Raw genomic sequence first — 17557 nt, forward strand, 5'->3', positions numbered from 1 at the left:
ATAACTGTGGGACACACAACACTATTTATACACTTATTTATCTAACACACATACTTAGTCTACATTTCAAATGTGCAGATAATATACCCGTACATATAAAACTGTCGATTGTAATATACCTGCACATACAATTGTCAATTTATATATTGTTATTCCTTATTTACTTGTTCTAGTTTTTGGTTCGGTCACTGTCGTTCTGTTGCACTGCGGAAGCTTCTGTCATGAAAACAAATTCCTCATATGTGAAAACATACCTGACAATAAAGCTCATTCTGATTAACATTTACATCTTGTTGACAACTTCATGTGTGCTGCACTTGGAAGAAAATGTTGTTTAAAAAGAACCTGAATCATGTTGTAGTTACATTTTTAAGTTGACTAGTTAAAAATTGTAAAAAAAAAAAAAAGTTAATTTTTTTTATTTATTTAAGTTTTTAACTAAGCGAACAGGAGGCAGTCATGTCTCTAGCAGAAGCTCTGTGACCTCCACTGTTCACGGATTCTGCTTCAGCTGTCCAAATAGTCAACAGGAGAGCCAACCTGCTGCCCTAACAACACACATTAATATAAAGAGAGCTTTAAAACAACAACTGACAAACACGGCATGGGGTTATTTTGGAAAACAGCTATTTATCATTTTCAACACCTGTTCACTATAGGGAATATCATTTTGCTGTAAGACAAGGGAGAGGTTTAGGCATTTTGCAACAGGCAAAACCAATCAATATGCTCAGTTTAAGTTACAATACACTGGAAGCCCACTAAGAGGTTTAGTGTTTTTCACAATAACCAATTCCAGATTCACACTTATTCACACATTAAATCAATTTCACACTTATTCAAGTTCTAAAGAGGCATTCTGGGTGAAAACTGGACAAAATAATGTGCAGTGTAGCAATGGATTCCTAAATCAGCCATGTGCCATCCAGTAACTGCAAAAAGCTTTGTTTTTTGAAAATAAAGGAAGTCCCAGCCTTTCAAATGTTGTTGTGTGGTTTTGACGATGATTAATGTTAGCCAGTTTTTTACTTAACCTGTTGTCTTCATTATTTTATGCATTTTTTAATAAATGTCATGCAAAACAAACCATTACAGGTTGTAACAAAACTTGTTTTTATTATCCTGTTTGGCAAGTGTTTGTCATTTTCTGACAACAAAGAGTAGCAATAAAGAAAATAAAGATTTAATGCTAACATTTTAGCATAGAGACCAATTCTCACAAATTACTAGTTGCTTATTAACATGCCTATTATTAATAAATTGGCTGTTTATTAGTACTTATAAAGCACATATTCTGCATGACCACATTCTATATCCCTAATCCTACCCAATACCTAAACATATTACTTACTACTATTAATAAGCATTAAATTAGGAATTGTTTTTGATTTGACAAATATCGTTACAATAATTGAAACTGACTTACATGAAAAAATGTATTGTGATAATTTTTTGGCCATAACCTTCAACCCTACTGTTAAAACCACAGTCCAATGTTTGAATGCAATGTGTCTGTTTAGACCATTTTTTTAAAAAACAAAACAAGAGAAAGGCTGAATGAAAATGCATTTCAATCTGTCTCAGTCTGTTTGTGAGTACCACCAAGTCATAGTAACAGTATATAAAAAAGAAGCTCTGGGCGTGTGACCCAAAGTGTGAAACTTATTGGTTTAAGTAATAATCATTCTACTGAACAATTCATGCAAGTCACATTTCTGCTTTTGACTTCCTTTGCTGTCATTTTCTGTGTGAGAATGATCAAGTTCCATTAAACCCAGAATCTTCCTTCAAAATGCATTAAGTCTGGGTCATATGTGTAAAAATTCATATCTCTGTATTTTTTGGCCAATTTGCGATATATGGTGTATATATACAGTACAGACCAAAAGTTTGGACACATCTTCTCATTCAAAGAGTTTTCTTTATTTTCATGACTGAAAATTGTAGATTCACACTAAAGGCATCAAAACTATGAATTAACACGTGGAATTATATATGGAATTATATACATAACAAAAAAAAAAAGTGAGAAACAACGGAAAATGTCATATTCTAGGTTCTTCAAAGTAGCCACCTTTTGCTTTGATTACTGCTTTGCACACTCTTGGCATTCTCTTGTATATACATATTCTTTTTTTTTCACTCATCGCCCAATGTTGTCCATCAAAACAATACATAGGCCTATTAAAGTCTATGAAAACAAATGAAGTGAATGTAACCATGTAAGCCATAATATAGTGTGCAAAATAAGGGTTAAAAATCACAATTCTTTCTAACAACATTAACATTGCAATCTAAAAACAAAAATAAGGCTTTTAAAGTGGAAGTTAAATTCACTAAGCTAAAAATGAAAATAATGAGAACAAAAGCAAAAAGTTGAGTTAGGCTATTTTGATTACCCGATTACAGTCACTTTACAGTCAGTGCTATCTATAAAAATAGACTTACTTGTAGGTTTAAAATTCTACTTCACATTTATTGTCGAACTACAAATATTTCAGCGGAATGTATATTTACAGATGGAGAATATACATGTGAAATGTAGGTTATGCATTCGGTAAGACAGCACATCTCAAACAAATTAAACAGCATGAGTAGCCTAGTGTCAGCATAGGACGGGCCGAACCGCTTAAACTAATATGCCAAACGAAACCATTAACTATGTCTTACCAGTTTTTAAAGGCCTTAATATGAAGATTGTCTCTGCTATATTTTCTGATGCACTCAACGCTCATATCAAACTATGGTATTGCCTCATATCAAAGCGCTTATAAAGAAAATATTGATATATCATACAAACTCGATATACCACCCATCCCTAAAATGCCATTTGAATCATTTGAACTGTGTCAGGACATCATAAATAGAACAAGGCAACAGTTTACTGTAGGGGATTTGTTGTATCTTGCAGCACAATGTAATAGGGTTGTGCCGATAGCCGATAGTATCGTGTATCGACGATAGTCAGAGATAACGACGATAGCGGATGTCTCTGTTGATAGCTAAGACGATATTAGGCTCATTTTCCTATGAATGTATTAAATGATAATAATAATAATGAATATTTTTTATTGGGCATCCTATTATAATTTTGCTATCAAACTGCCCAGCTATTCCACTTCAGCATCACATTTCAGACAGACACGCACGCAAATGAGGATTAGTTCCTGTAGCCGGTGAAGGAGTCTCCATCCACAAACAGACGTACATCATATGCAGAGATAAGTTATTTCATTGGACTTTAACAAGTAATGTGAATGACCTACATATGGGCAATATTTTAAACGAGCACTAACGGAGTTTAATGCCACAGTTATGTTAGAATGCATCTCATTCTTGTTTCTGTGGCAGTGCGTCGAGCTCTTCATGAGGCTCACGGTCCGGAGCTCTGTATGACTGATCCATCAGTTCAAATGAACTGTACTCCAAATATATGAACTTGCCTGTTTTTAATTCTTTATATTTAAAGTGTTCATTTATGTCCAATACTAGTGTTAAACTATTGGACTTTAAATCTACTATTGATTTTCACCGTTGACTTTTTTTGCAGAACATTTAGACTGATAACTTCCGTGCGCAGATGTGGCAGGATGCGCGATATGACAGTTGCGTCCGACTATATATGAACTAGCTGTTTTAAATACAGTATGTTTATTTTTAACTTTAGTTTATCAGTATGTTTGAAAGTATATTTTTTAGATTAATGGTGATTCCATAGGCTCTCTCCCGTGCACCTGCGTGGTTTAAAACACCAAATAGTTATGCTATGACAAGAACAAAGAGTCTCTCTCTTGCTCCACCCATGCACCATAATATCATGTAACGTCAATCTCACATAGCATCCTGTCATGCTGCACCACACTGCATCCAGTGTAGACAGCAGCTGATGATAATGGTTTCTATAGTATTCTGTCGCACCGCATGACGACACATCCAGTGTAGACATCATCACTGATTATAAAGGTTTCTAAAGTATTCTGACGGGCCGCACTGCACCATTGATTATAATTGGTTCTATAGTATACCTGAAAAATCTAAAGCAATGTTTATTTCATTTGTATCTTTGTTCATTATATTTATCTACTATTGTAATTTGTTGAGGCCTACTTTCTATGTTTATTTACTCACCTACAAAATCACCCCAGTCACTTATTATTTCTTTCCAATATCGTAGCCCTACAGCAGATGAACACTTCATATATAGTCAATGACTTCTTATATGGCCCAGATGGTCTTCTCCCATATTATTTAACAAAGCACTGATTTACAACCACACTTTAGGGACTTATTGTAATGGAATGCTTTAAGTCTTCAAACCACACTTTGTTTAATGACGTCCTCTGTATGGGCCTGCAGGAGGAGGCCCGTCTCGCAAGTGGCGTCTTATCGAGTGATCTTCAACAGCATGCGTAAATCAAGGCTGTAGTTCTAGTTTTTCACATTGTTTGTCAAAGGGGATGACAAGAACAAAGCAGTAACAATCTGCAAACTGAATTATGAAAAGGCCAGGATAAGACAGACTGACATAACAGTAGAGTCAATGTTAGACCAACAATGCCATTTTGCTGTGCGAGACAGACAGGAATATTACCAATAGACCTACAAAAACCTTAAACGAAGCAGATTTCTTTTGTTGCATTGTATCTTTCCACTCTCTTTCAACAGTCAGCACTTTACTGTTAGGGAATGTGCAGGTTTGCTTACGTCTGTGCACTACTGCCTGACTCAATCATTTAAGGACAGAAATTCACCAAGTCATGCAGTCTGAAAAGTCATGAAAAACTCTTTAAAAGGGAACTCCAAAAATGCCTGTATGCAAAGCAAACAAGTTCCATTTGCTCAGGTCAAATGGAAGCAAGATGTTTGTCTGAGGCACATGTGTGAGAAAGGAAGGACAGAAAAACAGAGGGAGAAAAGAACAAGTTTAGACCAAACCACATGGAAGCCATTTAAAAGAAGATCCCCTGCAGGAATGCTCCGTTTAGCTCTTGCTATTTTCAATTTGACAAATTGTATGAAGTGAGATGGAGCTAACATATTTGGATCGTGTGAATGAGAACAATGAACGATCCCAATATCCGATGCTTCAGGGTTACGGGGAAAAAAAAATTACATTAAAGCAAAGCAACTCTGCCAGACAAAAAGCGTTCCAGAAGGCAAGTAAAGGCAAGTCAGATGGTCGCAAGACTTTGGTTATAATCTCAAGGTACACAGCCAAAGTTTACACCCACAAGCCACCACAAAAGACATCTGCCATCAAACATCACACCCTTCCCCTTCAAGTCAATCAACATCCACAAAAACACAGATAAGTTCTGATCTAGAACAATGTCAGAAGCATTTAGTTGACATATTTAAGACTATCAGTCTGACAAATCTGATTACTTTTTTTCTAAGGAAATCTAATCATATGACCAGCAAACAAACCTCAGGTCATACTACAGTCCACTTCCTGAAGCTGCATGCTCCAGTAAAGTGTTACCACAGAACATAGCAATGCAGTTCGGTGTTCACAGAATAAGAAGGATGGGCTCATGACTAAAGTGGATCAGCAGCGATCAGAGGAGATCAGCTGTAAATCACTGCAAAGCCAGAGTTAGAGATCCAGTGGTTCACGTTTCACTCGTGACTCTAGCAACGCTGATGGGACCAGAGACCTCGAGAAAGTGGAGAAAGATGCTTTTTCTTTTCTTCAGTATGGAATTCCTGGACTAGAAATCTCATCACCCTTGAAAACCTAAACACCAAGGATATTACACTAAATGGAAAAGAGAAAAATATTGAACCAGTTGGCTGTTTTCCCAAAGCCATTTGCTAAAACATCAGTCACATTTAAAAGCAGACTCAAAACTCATCTGTTTAACTGTGCATTTATTGAATGAGTACTGTGCGATGTCCGAACTGATTGCACTATATTTTATGTATAATCACTTTCTATTCATAACTGTTTTAAATTCATTTTAAGTCTTTTAAATCAATTTTTAAATCATTTTCAAAGTTTTTAAATTCCTTGTTTTATTGTTGTATTTATTTATTATTATTATTATCTTTATTATCTATTATTATTATTATTATTATCATCTTTTCTTTTATGTATAGCACTTTGAATTACCATTGTATATGAAATGTGCTATATAAATAAATATGCCTTGCCACTGATCAACTTTTTACATTTCATTAACAAATTGTAGCATCTAATATTAAGTCAAAATTGACCATTAATGGTGACAATTAATAAACCTTACTCAGGTTAGAGATTATATTAAATTTACTGTGGATAAAAAAACAAGACTGTAAGGGATAGTTTTACAGTCTTTAAAATGGCGCACACTGTATCCTCCACATAATTTTCACAACTTGTTCCCAAAATACTCCTTCCGGTTTGTCACAAGTTTCTGAAAGTTTTTTTTCGAGTATGGCTCTGTGTGACGTTAGATGGAGCGGAATTTCCTTATATGGGTCCTAAGGCACTTCTCCCGGAAGAGCGCGCACTCCCGTATAGCAGAGCACTGAGAGCACAGACATTCACTGATCAGAGCGATTCACTGATCAGAGCAAGAGCGTCGCAAAAAGTCACAAAAGAAGTGTGTTTTTGGTTGCCAGGGCAAGACAACCCTGCACAGATTACCAAAAAAAAACAGCATTAAGGGACCAGTGGATGGAGTTTATTTTTACAGAGCATCAACGGAGTTGTGCAAGTGTTTTTGTTTGTTCCCTGCATTTCGAAGATGCTTGTTTTACAAACAAGGCCTAGTTTGACGACGGATTTGCGTATCGTTTATTTCTTAAGGATGATGCAATCCCAAGGAAAAAGGGTCACGATCGTGTGTTGGAACCGCAGGCAGTGAGTAAAACTGCTTAAAATATCTCTGCCTCCTTGTTAGTGCGTCCGCCTACCATTGGAGACCCGGGTTCGAGCCCTGCTCGTAGCGAGTCGTTGCTGCTGTTGCTATCGTTCAGTTTCAGCCTCGGGATCTGATTCTGGATCATAAATAAATGGCTGAATCTGACTGTAAGCCATGGTTTGTTTTGGATGATGGTTTTTCCCTCACGGTAATGTCACAGTTTCCACATGCTCTCAACGCAAAAGCCTACTCGCGCTCGTGATTCTTTAGCTCCGCCCACACGTCACGCCTCCAGCCAGTCGTGTTTTTCCGGGAAAAATCGGTACAGACTATCTTTCTCTTATGAATATAATAAAACTAAAGACTTTTTGGATTTATGAAGGATGCAGTACTACTCTATATGTACTCAAGATTAACAGGAGATTGAGTGAAAACAAGCATTTCATCCCCCCTTTAATGTCCTTGTTTCATATTTCACCAATTATGTAATTATTTTTAATATGTTTAATTAAATAACTTTCATATATATTTCAGATTTTGTCACAACCATGCAATGTAAAGTATAGAAAATTATGGTTTGTACTAGAATTCACTGGGAACCTACTCAACGTCTCCGAAACCATTTTGGCACTAATATAAGATCCAAGCAAACAAGGCACCATATTAAAGTGGGTGCATGCAATAGAAATACTGCCATGATTCTTGATGCATACTTTGTGCAAAAGTATGAAACCATAATGAATGAATGTCTTTGTTGCCTTTTATTATGGCACACCTCTAGTTTCCCTGATCAATGCATGCTGAGTTTCACCCATGGACTAGAGAACCTAACGTGGCACTGTGATCCGTGAAAATGTTGTGACCACACGCACTTGCATTAACCTCTGTGGACCTGGGACAGTCGTATATGCTCACAAACATGGACCTGTTATTCAAAATTCTAAAAAAAATAACGGGGAAAATAAGAAATCTACTGGTTTTAATGGCAAACAAAACATCGGGCAGCTCATAATATCAGTCGTACATTATATGTTTGCATGTAATTTGGTGTACATTTGCATATAAAAAAATATAAATAGACAACATATGACAAATGAAACTTTGATTAAAAAACATATATATAATGCGTTACGCATACTGACTAGTGTTAGTTGTGTCTTATTGAGATGTCTGAGACTCTGGCTAAAGGGGTTAGCAGTGGTGGCTAACTGATAGTCTAGACCTCGACTTGTAATTCGAGGACTGTTTTAAGAGGCTCAAAACTGACAACTCTTAAACCATATTTTAGTATTTAAACGGTGTTTTAGTAGCTAGATAAACTGAGCCTGAAAAATTAAATGGACAACTATATAAACACCCACAACAAACAACGGACGCTGGTCGGCATTCCCCTCTCCTGCAACAGGCACAGACAGACATACAAACACACTCACTATATTAAAACGGTCTCAAACGGTTTACCTTGAAGTCTTTCTCAATTCCAGGGGTTTTAGCTAAATATTAACTTTCCATGGAGCGAGGTAAAGTTGCGTAACCTTGCACACTCGCGCACACTGAGGGTTCAAGACCGACGTCAGCGGTCAGTTTTCACACAGGGGCAGGATTTCAACAGTCCAGTCCATAAAGAGAGGCTGAGTGTATAAAGACTGTGTGCGCAGACAACAAGGCAGTTGCCGCAGCTCTTCCAGCAGTTACTCAAGCCATAAGAAGACGGGCTTTGCGCTGCGGCTGCGCTGGACAGAACTGCGCATGCGCACAAATGCGCTACATGCATAGCTTATCAGCTCTCTACTACCCTCTGCTGCAAACTGTACATGTAAACACACGCTCTTGCCTTAAAAGTGAATCTAAAACAATACATTAAAAGGTATAATATAATAAATCTAATTAAAAAAAATCAGGGTCCACATTGTTTTGCTCTCTGTGCATCTTCGGTTACTAAATGTAGCTACAGCTATAATATATAAACAGAGGGCAACCAGTCAATATAGGAAAACATAATAAACAACATGTAGTTATTTCAGAATCATTGACATAACAATTAGCCTATATATTTGTTTTTCACAATACATGGCTCCAAATACTAGAATAATTGGATACAAACAGATAGGCTAAGTAATTTCAAAGCAGTTCAACCTCATTTCTTTGTATCTAAAGCAATAGTTTCAACTTCAAGTCAATATTTCACTATTGTAATGTTTTTTGAATAACCCCCCAGTGTATTTCATGACAATAATCATATTCCTCCACTGTTTTTTATTACTTGCTGAATTGAGATTGTCCTTACTGTATTATATTCTCTTAAAAAGGCTCTTGTGAAAAGAATAGGCTGACAATTGAATAAACTCACCATTAGATGGCTAGGTCATCTGCAAAACGTAGATTTCTCTTGAAACTTAGTGAATACATAGACCTTTTGGGTACACTTGATTGCAGATGTCGCCGCACAGTAACTAACTTTTCTGGTTTTGCTTGGCTGTGCTGACGTTAATCTCATTTCGTTCTGATGTTGGACACACCTTTCTCTCTCCAACAATGCATCACTGACGCAGCAATCCAGGCTATTAGAACTGCTTTACGTGGAACCTATTTTAAGGAAGAAAAGGAGAGCGAGAGAGAGAATTCATTTCTCCATGTAATGAGGTTAATGTGTTCTCTTTTGAAGGTGTGTCTATTAAGGTTAAGCTGTCAAACACTTTTTTTCAGCATTTCTTAAAAAGTAAACATATTAAGGAGGACACTGTTTATTTTTACTCTGTTTAGATTATAAAAAAATATTGCTCAAGATCTCATAGGTAACAGCCGTTGTATATGTAGGTCCATTATAATGTAACTTCCACCACATCTCAAACTGTGTAGCATCCTGTAGTAAAAGTAACAACTGGGGGAATTATTTACAAATAATATTTGTAATAATTTTAAATAACTTTAAATAAATAATAATACTATTTAATTATCCACATGTTTCCATAATTACAAAATTAATGACACACACACACACACACACACACACAATTACAGTTTGATTTCTCTCCAATGTTCACACAGTAGTAAATAAATATTAATAATTAACTAATCATTGCAAAAATATTAGAATTTTATCAACATTAAAACACATGTAAAGTACAAACAAATTTAGGAACATATCATTTCGAGTACAAACAGCCATTAATAATAGGCTATGGATAGTGTAATAATAATCACACCTCCAATTATGCAGATATACTGTAGCATTCTAAATAAAATACAAACAAATATTCAAATAACTTGGCAAAGAATCAGAAAAAAGGAAATTAACAACAATTCAAATTTGACAAAAAAGGCATCAAGACAAATAAAATAAACAAACAAACAAATAAATATAATAAAAAATGACACTGAATCTAAATATCTTCCATCCCAACAATAGATCTCTATAAGAAGAAAATAAAATAGATTGAATTGGTTGTTGAATCTAAATGATTTTTGTTTATTGGACTCTTTCTTTGTAATAAACATTTGAAAAGTAGCCTATCCTAGCAAAAACGGGCTACATACAGCATAGATAACAGGCTATAAAGTAGGGGAGAGCAGAAAACAAAGTAACACTTTTAGATTTTCTCAGTTTGTGTAAATCCACATGGGGTTCAGAATTGTTTTTTATTTTATTTTTATCCACAGTAATTTTACACTTGTCTAGTACAAATATGTTACTTTGTTTTATAGTTACATTTTATACGTTTTTCTTTATTTACCCTCAGAAATATGGAAGTGAAATGTGACAACGTACTGTAAAATGTACAATGTGGGGTATACTAATAGAAGATTTGTCTCTTTTTAAAAGAATAATAAAAACAGATGAAACATTTACTTAAGCCAGAATTTTAATTTAACTATGGTAAAATAAATGTTAAACGATATCTTCAAAAGATTATAAAATTTTGGTGGTGAGTTTATTCTATAAAATGTTGACATGGTAACTAATAAATACTGTAAATTTTGTTTTGCTAGCATGTGTAAAAAAAAAAATAAATCAAACTACGTGCGTCACAACTAGCCCCGTGCTCCCCTAGACAGATAAACATGACTCCGGTCTTTCATGAAACAAAGCAATATGAGCTGTAATCATTCCTCATGCACACACAAACATATTTTCGCTCGTATATTTCGTTATACATCCAAAAAAGCAGGTGTCGCTGTACTTTCCTCCACGCAGTGTTGTTTTGACCCGTTGTCGACGGTATTTACCACGCATGCGCACATCATTCTTTCTTTTTCCCGTGCAGCCGAGTCAAAACCCGAGTTTGACTCCAGGCTCCGGCTTAGGAGACTAAAAAGTCTACAAAATGGTCAGTACAGCTTCGCAATACTTCTATTTTTACGTTCCCTAAAGATTAATGATCTGTTTGGTGCCTTTACATTGTAGATTGATGGCAGATAATAAAAGGATGATTTAAGATTTTCTCCGATAGACCCGAGTTCAAACGTGGCTTATGGCTGATTTCAAGCCCTTCCCACATGAGTTTCAGAGACATGCACACTCTAGTGAATTTTGCAACATTAATGATGGTTTTCGGAACATGACACGCTCTCAAAAATGCAAAATATGGTATTATATAAACACCTGCTCGTATTTTTACATGATTAATGCTAGCATGCTACGTCTTCAACACTATGCAGGCCTTTAAACCCTTTACAATTATAACACGTCCGTTGTCATTGTAACAAAAATGTGCATTTGATTTGCGCCTGCAGGTTGGATCTCTGAAGTGAATGACTTTTTGAAATGTTGTCTTTTAGGGATTCGTTAAAGTAGTGAAGAACAAGGCCTACTTCAAGAGGTACCAGGTGAAGTTCAGGAGAAGGAGAGGTGAACCAGCAGTTTTAACACTAACAGTGATATAAAGTCACACTGACAGGCTTGGTTTTCATTGGTTTGTCTTCCTGCTTCCTAGAGGGAAAAACTGATTACTTTGCCCGAAAGCGCCTGGTTATCCAAGACAAGAATAAGTACAACACACCCAAGTATAGGATGATTGTCCGCTTCTCCAACAGGGACATCATCTGCCAGGTGAGTGCAAAGATGTTCAAATGTCATGACCAGCTAAAGTGAAAAGTGAAAGTGAAGTGAAGTGAAAGTGACATTCAGCCAAGTATGGTGACCAATACTCAGAATTTGTGCTCTGCATTTAACCCATCCGAAATGCACACACACAGAACAGTTAACACTCACACACACACTGTGAGCACACACCCGGAGCAGTGGGCAGTCATTTATGCTGCGGCGCCCGGGGAGCAGTTGGGGGTTCGATGCCTTGCTCAAGGGCACCTAAGTCGTGGTATTGAAGGTGGAGAGAGAACGGTACATGCACTCCCCCCACCCACAATTCCGTCCGGCCCGAGACTAGAACCCACAACCCTTCGATTGGGAGTCCAACCCTCTAACCATTAGGCCACGACTTCCCCCTATAGAGCTATAGAGCGCTATAGAGCGACTTCCCCGAGCTATAGAGCGCTCATGTTGCAGGACGTCCTAAAATATGACGTGTGTTCTCATTATAGTGCATCATAAGAGGCGAGTTCAATATCTCTGAAGATTTTGATTTGTTGACAAGTCAACTGTGTTTTTGTTTTTCAGATTGCCTACGCCAAGATTGAGGGTGATGTTATCGTGTGTGCGGCTTACTCCCATGAGCTGCCCAAGTATGGCGTCAGTGTGGGTTTGACAAATTATGCTGCAGCTTACTGCACTGGGCTGCTACTGGCCCGCAGGGTGAGTCTCACTTCCGCCACTTAATATTTGACCGTTTTACCCCTGAAATTAGTTCATGAAACTTTACCTTGCAGTTCTAGTGCTTCAAGAACTTGAAGAGTGGTTGCATTAAAGTAAACCTCTATTCTCTAGACATTCATCATGGTGACTGAATTAAAGACATGTCTTTACTGAGACATTTCACATGCGGGAGATTGAATTAGTAAAATAGATTGCGTTGCATTAATCATGACTGAAACAGCAAAAGTCTTGTGTGCATCCTCTGCACAAAGTAGTGTGCATCATACCAGAGTTCACATTCTCAAGCTTTTTAATGGAATTAAATATTCATACTTCAAGAGGATTGCGATTAGTTTAAAGTCAGTCCATATTTAAGGACTTTCATTACATTTACCTTCTTAATCTGATTTTATCCATGAAATGACAAGACCTAAAGAAACAATTTTGAAATGAAATGTAATGCTTTCCACATTGTTTTTCACGGACTATATGTGAGGTGCCAACTTGCATAGTAATGTTGAATTTAAAGAAATAGTTTAGCCCAAAATGAAAATTGTCATTAATGTCCCTCATGTCATTTCAAACCTGTAAATCCTTGCTTCATCCTCAGAACACAAATGAAGAGATTTTGTTTGCGTATCACGGTGCACGCATGTGTCATAGTGCGCTCATGTTTCACTGATGAACAAAGGTCATAGGGTTTGGAACAACATTAGGGTAATTATTGACAATTTTCATTTTGAAGTGAACTGTCCAATTAAAACCAGTCACAATTAGTGTGTCCCAATTTGCATACTATGCATTAAATTATTGGATACTTAAATAGTATTCAAAATTAGAATAAGTGTGTCCCAAATCATAGTAGGTTAAAATACATGGATATCTGAATAGTCTACCATTTCTGGAGGAAATTCAAAGTGCATATCCATGCACACACTAATTATCTAAGATTGCGCACAACCCAATGTGCTTTGGAAGATATTTATCCTTAATATGAGTAAAATGTTAAATTGAGGTTAAGTAGAAAGGTTTTGATAAAGGGGTTTGAGTGATCAATGTAATTTGACCTGCAGAAAAAAGTAAATCTGCAACAACAATGAAAATATATGAAGATATGTTAGGGTCCTGTGAGGCGAGTTCATTGCATGAAGACCAACAATTGGCAGATTAACATACTAGTCACTTTTATACAGTTGGATCGTGTGTAAAGAGCTGTGGAGTGTGTGCAACTCTATATGAGGACATTGATAAGATGATTGACAGGCATGGAGATATGTGAATTGAGATGCAGCAAATTTATATAATTGGTATTTAATTACAAATTGTCTACCTGTACTGTAAGATTAATCCTGATGCGTTTTCATAAAAATTCCCATTAAGGCATGTTACTTGATGTGAGAAACTGTGTTTGTAAATTGGTACATTTAGTCTTTTACAACTGGAATGGTCTTCCGGTGACCACTTGTGATATGGATATCTTCAATGGGCAGACTTCCTAACATGCGTCTCATTTGCCACATCAGTGTATTACAAATATACAGTTTCAACCGAGATGCTCTTAAGTGCGGTACAACTTGGAACTTTAGATGTTTGTGCATCATGCGATCTTTCTTTCTCGCTGCATGTTGTCATACATGCTGAAGTTATGGAGTTCTTTAGCAAGTATTCATGTTTTTTTTTTATCAGGCAAAGTTAAAAACCTTTGCACTGGCACCATGATTGTGTGTTAGATAAGTAGATCGTTCTTAGCGGTTGTGCAGAACTGTTTGGAACGCATTAGCTTTAATATACAAATAGAATTTGGTCGTGTGTTTTTAACTATCTCTAAATGTAGCTTGAGTAATCACAATGTTTGGCAGCTCATTTATACTTGTATTGAGTGCTGCCCTCTTACAATCCCTTAGCAGGTCTGTAAGGCTCGAGTAATCCAGGAAAATTGATACGAAGACAAACGCCTGGTTATAACTGGTCCACTATGTGCTCTCTTCCAGCTGCTGAACAAATTTGGCCTTGACAAGGTGTACGAGGGCCAGGTGGAGATCACTGGGGATGAGTTTAATGTGGAGAGCATTGATGGGCAGCCAGGTGCTTTCACCTGTTACCTGGATGCAGGCCTGGCCAGAACCACCACTGGCAACAAGGTGTTCGGTGCCCTGAAGGGAGCGGTGGATGGAGGTCTCTCCATTCCTCACAGGTTGATCTTCCTTCTTACCATTTATTTCTGCATATTCTTGAAATATTGAGTGTGAGCAGTTTGTACTGGGTTTTCCCATGTCATATTCGGTCTTCTTGATGATGACACCGTTTGAAACTGAGCAGCTTGTAGTTGCCCAATTGATGTGATTTTCAAGACGGGACTGATTTAGAGATTTGTTTACATTAGAAGCACCAAAATGTGCGTGAGCTCTATTAATTCAAGCTGAGTGTAATTGGAATCTAGTATATCCAGCATATGAGTTTTTAATCTTTGTCTTAGCACCAAGCGTTTCCCTGGCTATGACACTGAGAGCAAGGAGTTCAACGCAGAAGTTCACCGCAAGCACATCCTGGGCCTGAATATCTCTGAATACATGAGATCCTTGATGGAGGAGGATGAGGAAACCTACAAGAAACAGTTCTCTCGCTTCATCAAGAACGGCGTTACCCCTGATTCCGTATGTGCTGGGCTTTTTTTTCGCTCTACAATTTTCAAATGTGAATTCTGCTTTCATAATGTTTGATAGTTGCATTGTTAAAAGATCAATTGAATCTTAGATTTAAAGAGATACTCAACCTAAAAACATTCTCATTTACTCGCTCTCATGCCATCCTAGATGTGTATGGCTTCTGTGGAACTAAGATTTTTAGAAAAATAAATCCTCTACAGCAATGCAATTAGATGGAACCCTCACTGGAATCTTCAAAAACCGAACAAACAAGACCGTAATGATGGTTTTAACCATCGGTAAGAATTGAAATGATTGGTGTAAGGAAAATACTATCACTTTAAGGTTGTTTGTATTATAAACAATCTCTTCTGGCTAGGGCTGCACAATTAACCGAATGTGATTGTCATGCGCATCTCGTCAGTAAAGCCTGTTCTGTAATCAGTAGTTAATCACCTTTTTTTTTTAATCATTTTTATTTTTTCAGATTTCAGATGTAGCAGTACTTACTACAGTTTACAGTTCACTGACAAGCTACACAAAAAAACAATCGCAGAAGATATAATTGTGTGATTATGAAATCATTGGCGATAATGAAAGCTGTTTGAGTAGCTTCTCCCTGAACTATGGCTCTGTGTAGTAAATGTTGCTCCATCTGGAAGCATGTAAAAATATCACGGTTAATAACTGGTTTTTACTCCATAACATCAGTGTTTAAAAAAATCCTTCTGTGAGTGATGTGGCTTCTTACACGGAATAAGGCACGCCTCATTTAATAGTTTTCTTAGCAGTGATAAAAGCTGTGTAGATTAGCATTGCATTATATACTTTTTACTTCAAGAACTCAAAAATCGGATATTGTTGTAGTTCTGTGTTAATTAGTCATGCTGAATCAATGAAAGTGTTTAAATCTTCTGTTTATACCGCAACCACTGTTGGGATTTCTTCTGCGGGGTGTATTTGGAGTTTTCAATGCGAGAGCGCCCTCTGTCCTTCGGTTGGAGATTAATTACGGATCACAGAACCATGCTTCACTGACAGGATGTGCATGACAATCGCAGCTTTTGCCTAATCGCGATTGCGATTTCTCGTGCTGCCGTAGTTCTGGCCAACTTTTGTACATAAGTGGCAGACATATTCTAAAGCTCAAGCACAAGGAGATGCAGGATGTCACTTCTCATGCATGTTTCACAACGTGCTTACATCAACAACATGCTGATTACATAAAGCATGAACTCTCATATGACTGTTGACTGAAATCAGTGGCTTGTAGTTTAAAATACTTGTGTTTTTCCTCTCGCATACCATGCTTTTTGGGTGGAGTATCTCGAAGAATTTATAGTTTCAGTTTCAAAATACTTGGCAGTTAAATTTGAATAACATTGGCTTTTACAATAAAGCTGGCTGTTAAATAACTTGCAATTAGTAATGTTATTAATCTCTTCCTCAGATGGAGGAAATGTACAAAAAGGCACACGCAGCCATCCGGGAGAACCCAGTGCACGAAAAGAAGCCCAAGCGGGAAGTCAAGAAGAAGAGGTATCCGTTTGTCATTTGGTTTCTTCATGTCTTGTACTCTCTGGTGGTGATTGTGATTGGATTGCAGTCTCAGAGGCATGTTGTTTTTGCTCCTTTAGTTATTTTGGCATTTTAACAATTTAGAAACTGACATTGGATGTCCACAAAAACTATTCTGCTGCTTGATGATGATACCCTTTATACTGAGCAAACTGTAGTTGGTCCTTCATTTGCACAGTTGATGTAAACCTTTCAAGACGGGTCTGAGAGCAGTTTTGGTTAATTGATGGGCATTTAGTGTCAGAAGACCCATTAGAGGAGGTTTTATTTTAAACTACTGTGGAGGCATTAGTCAGCTAGACAGTAGAAAACATTAATGAATTATGCTTGGGACTACATAAATCAATAAACTTGACTAATGCTTGTTTTGTCAGGGAAAACATGGGTAGTGTCACTTACTAAGTGATTGTTTCATTGAAATGTAATGCTGTAGTCAGAAATCCTGGGAAGAATTGCTTGCTACTTGTTTGCTGAAATTGAGTGGTTCTCTTTCTAGATGGAACCGTGCCAAGCTCACACTGGCTCAGAGAAAAGACCGTGTTGCCCAGAAGAAGGCCAGCTTCCTTCGGGCTCAAGCTGCAGAGGAGGACTAGAGCTCGATCTTGCTTTTCTCCTAATTTGTGCAGAATTTGTTCTAATAAATAACACAAAAGACACTCTTGTCTGTCTGATTGCTTGTCACAATTGTGAGTTGTGAGGCTGTGCACGATTTGCAAATGTTTAGGATGATTAATACT

The 17557-nt window shown here is 37.0% G+C and overlaps 2 protein-coding genes across 7 annotated transcripts in view; one reads left to right on the plus strand and one right to left on the minus strand.

Annotated features, from left to right (window-relative positions):
* Nucleotides 1–9303, minus strand: part of LOC113099230 (ecotropic viral integration site 5 protein homolog) — a 55822-nt gene extending 46519 nt beyond the window's left edge. For 3 of the 6 annotated variants that reach the window (XM_026264327.1, XM_026264330.1, XM_026264326.1), the window contains exon 1: nucleotides 9196–9302. In XM_026264327.1, the coding sequence (XP_026120112.1) occupies nucleotides 9196–9198 (3 nt within the window). In that variant the 5' untranslated portion in view covers nucleotides 9199–9302. Of the gene's footprint in view, nucleotides 1–8306; nucleotides 8580–9195 lie in introns of those variants that run through there. The other 3 variants (XM_026264331.1, XM_026264328.1, XM_026264333.1) reach the window with 3 other exon arrangements.
* Nucleotides 9304–11026: 1723 nt separating this feature from the next.
* On the plus strand, nucleotides 11027–17476 carry LOC113099357 (60S ribosomal protein L5). The gene is made up of 8 exons (XM_026264368.1): nucleotides 11027–11173; nucleotides 11625–11694; nucleotides 11780–11895; nucleotides 12463–12597; nucleotides 14589–14791; nucleotides 15074–15251; nucleotides 16693–16781; nucleotides 17317–17476. Exons 1-8 carry the CDS (start codon nucleotides 11171–11173, stop codon nucleotides 17411–17413), a joined length of 891 nt encoding a protein of 296 aa, XP_026120153.1. The 5' UTR covers nucleotides 11027–11170; the 3' UTR covers nucleotides 17414–17476.
* The last annotated feature ends 81 nt before the right edge of the window (nucleotides 17477–17557 follow it).

This window comes from Carassius auratus, chromosome 6 (assembly GCF_003368295.1).
Source record: "Carassius auratus strain Wakin chromosome 6, ASM336829v1, whole genome shotgun sequence".
Taxonomy (NCBI): domain Eukaryota; kingdom Metazoa; phylum Chordata; class Actinopteri; order Cypriniformes; family Cyprinidae; genus Carassius; species Carassius auratus.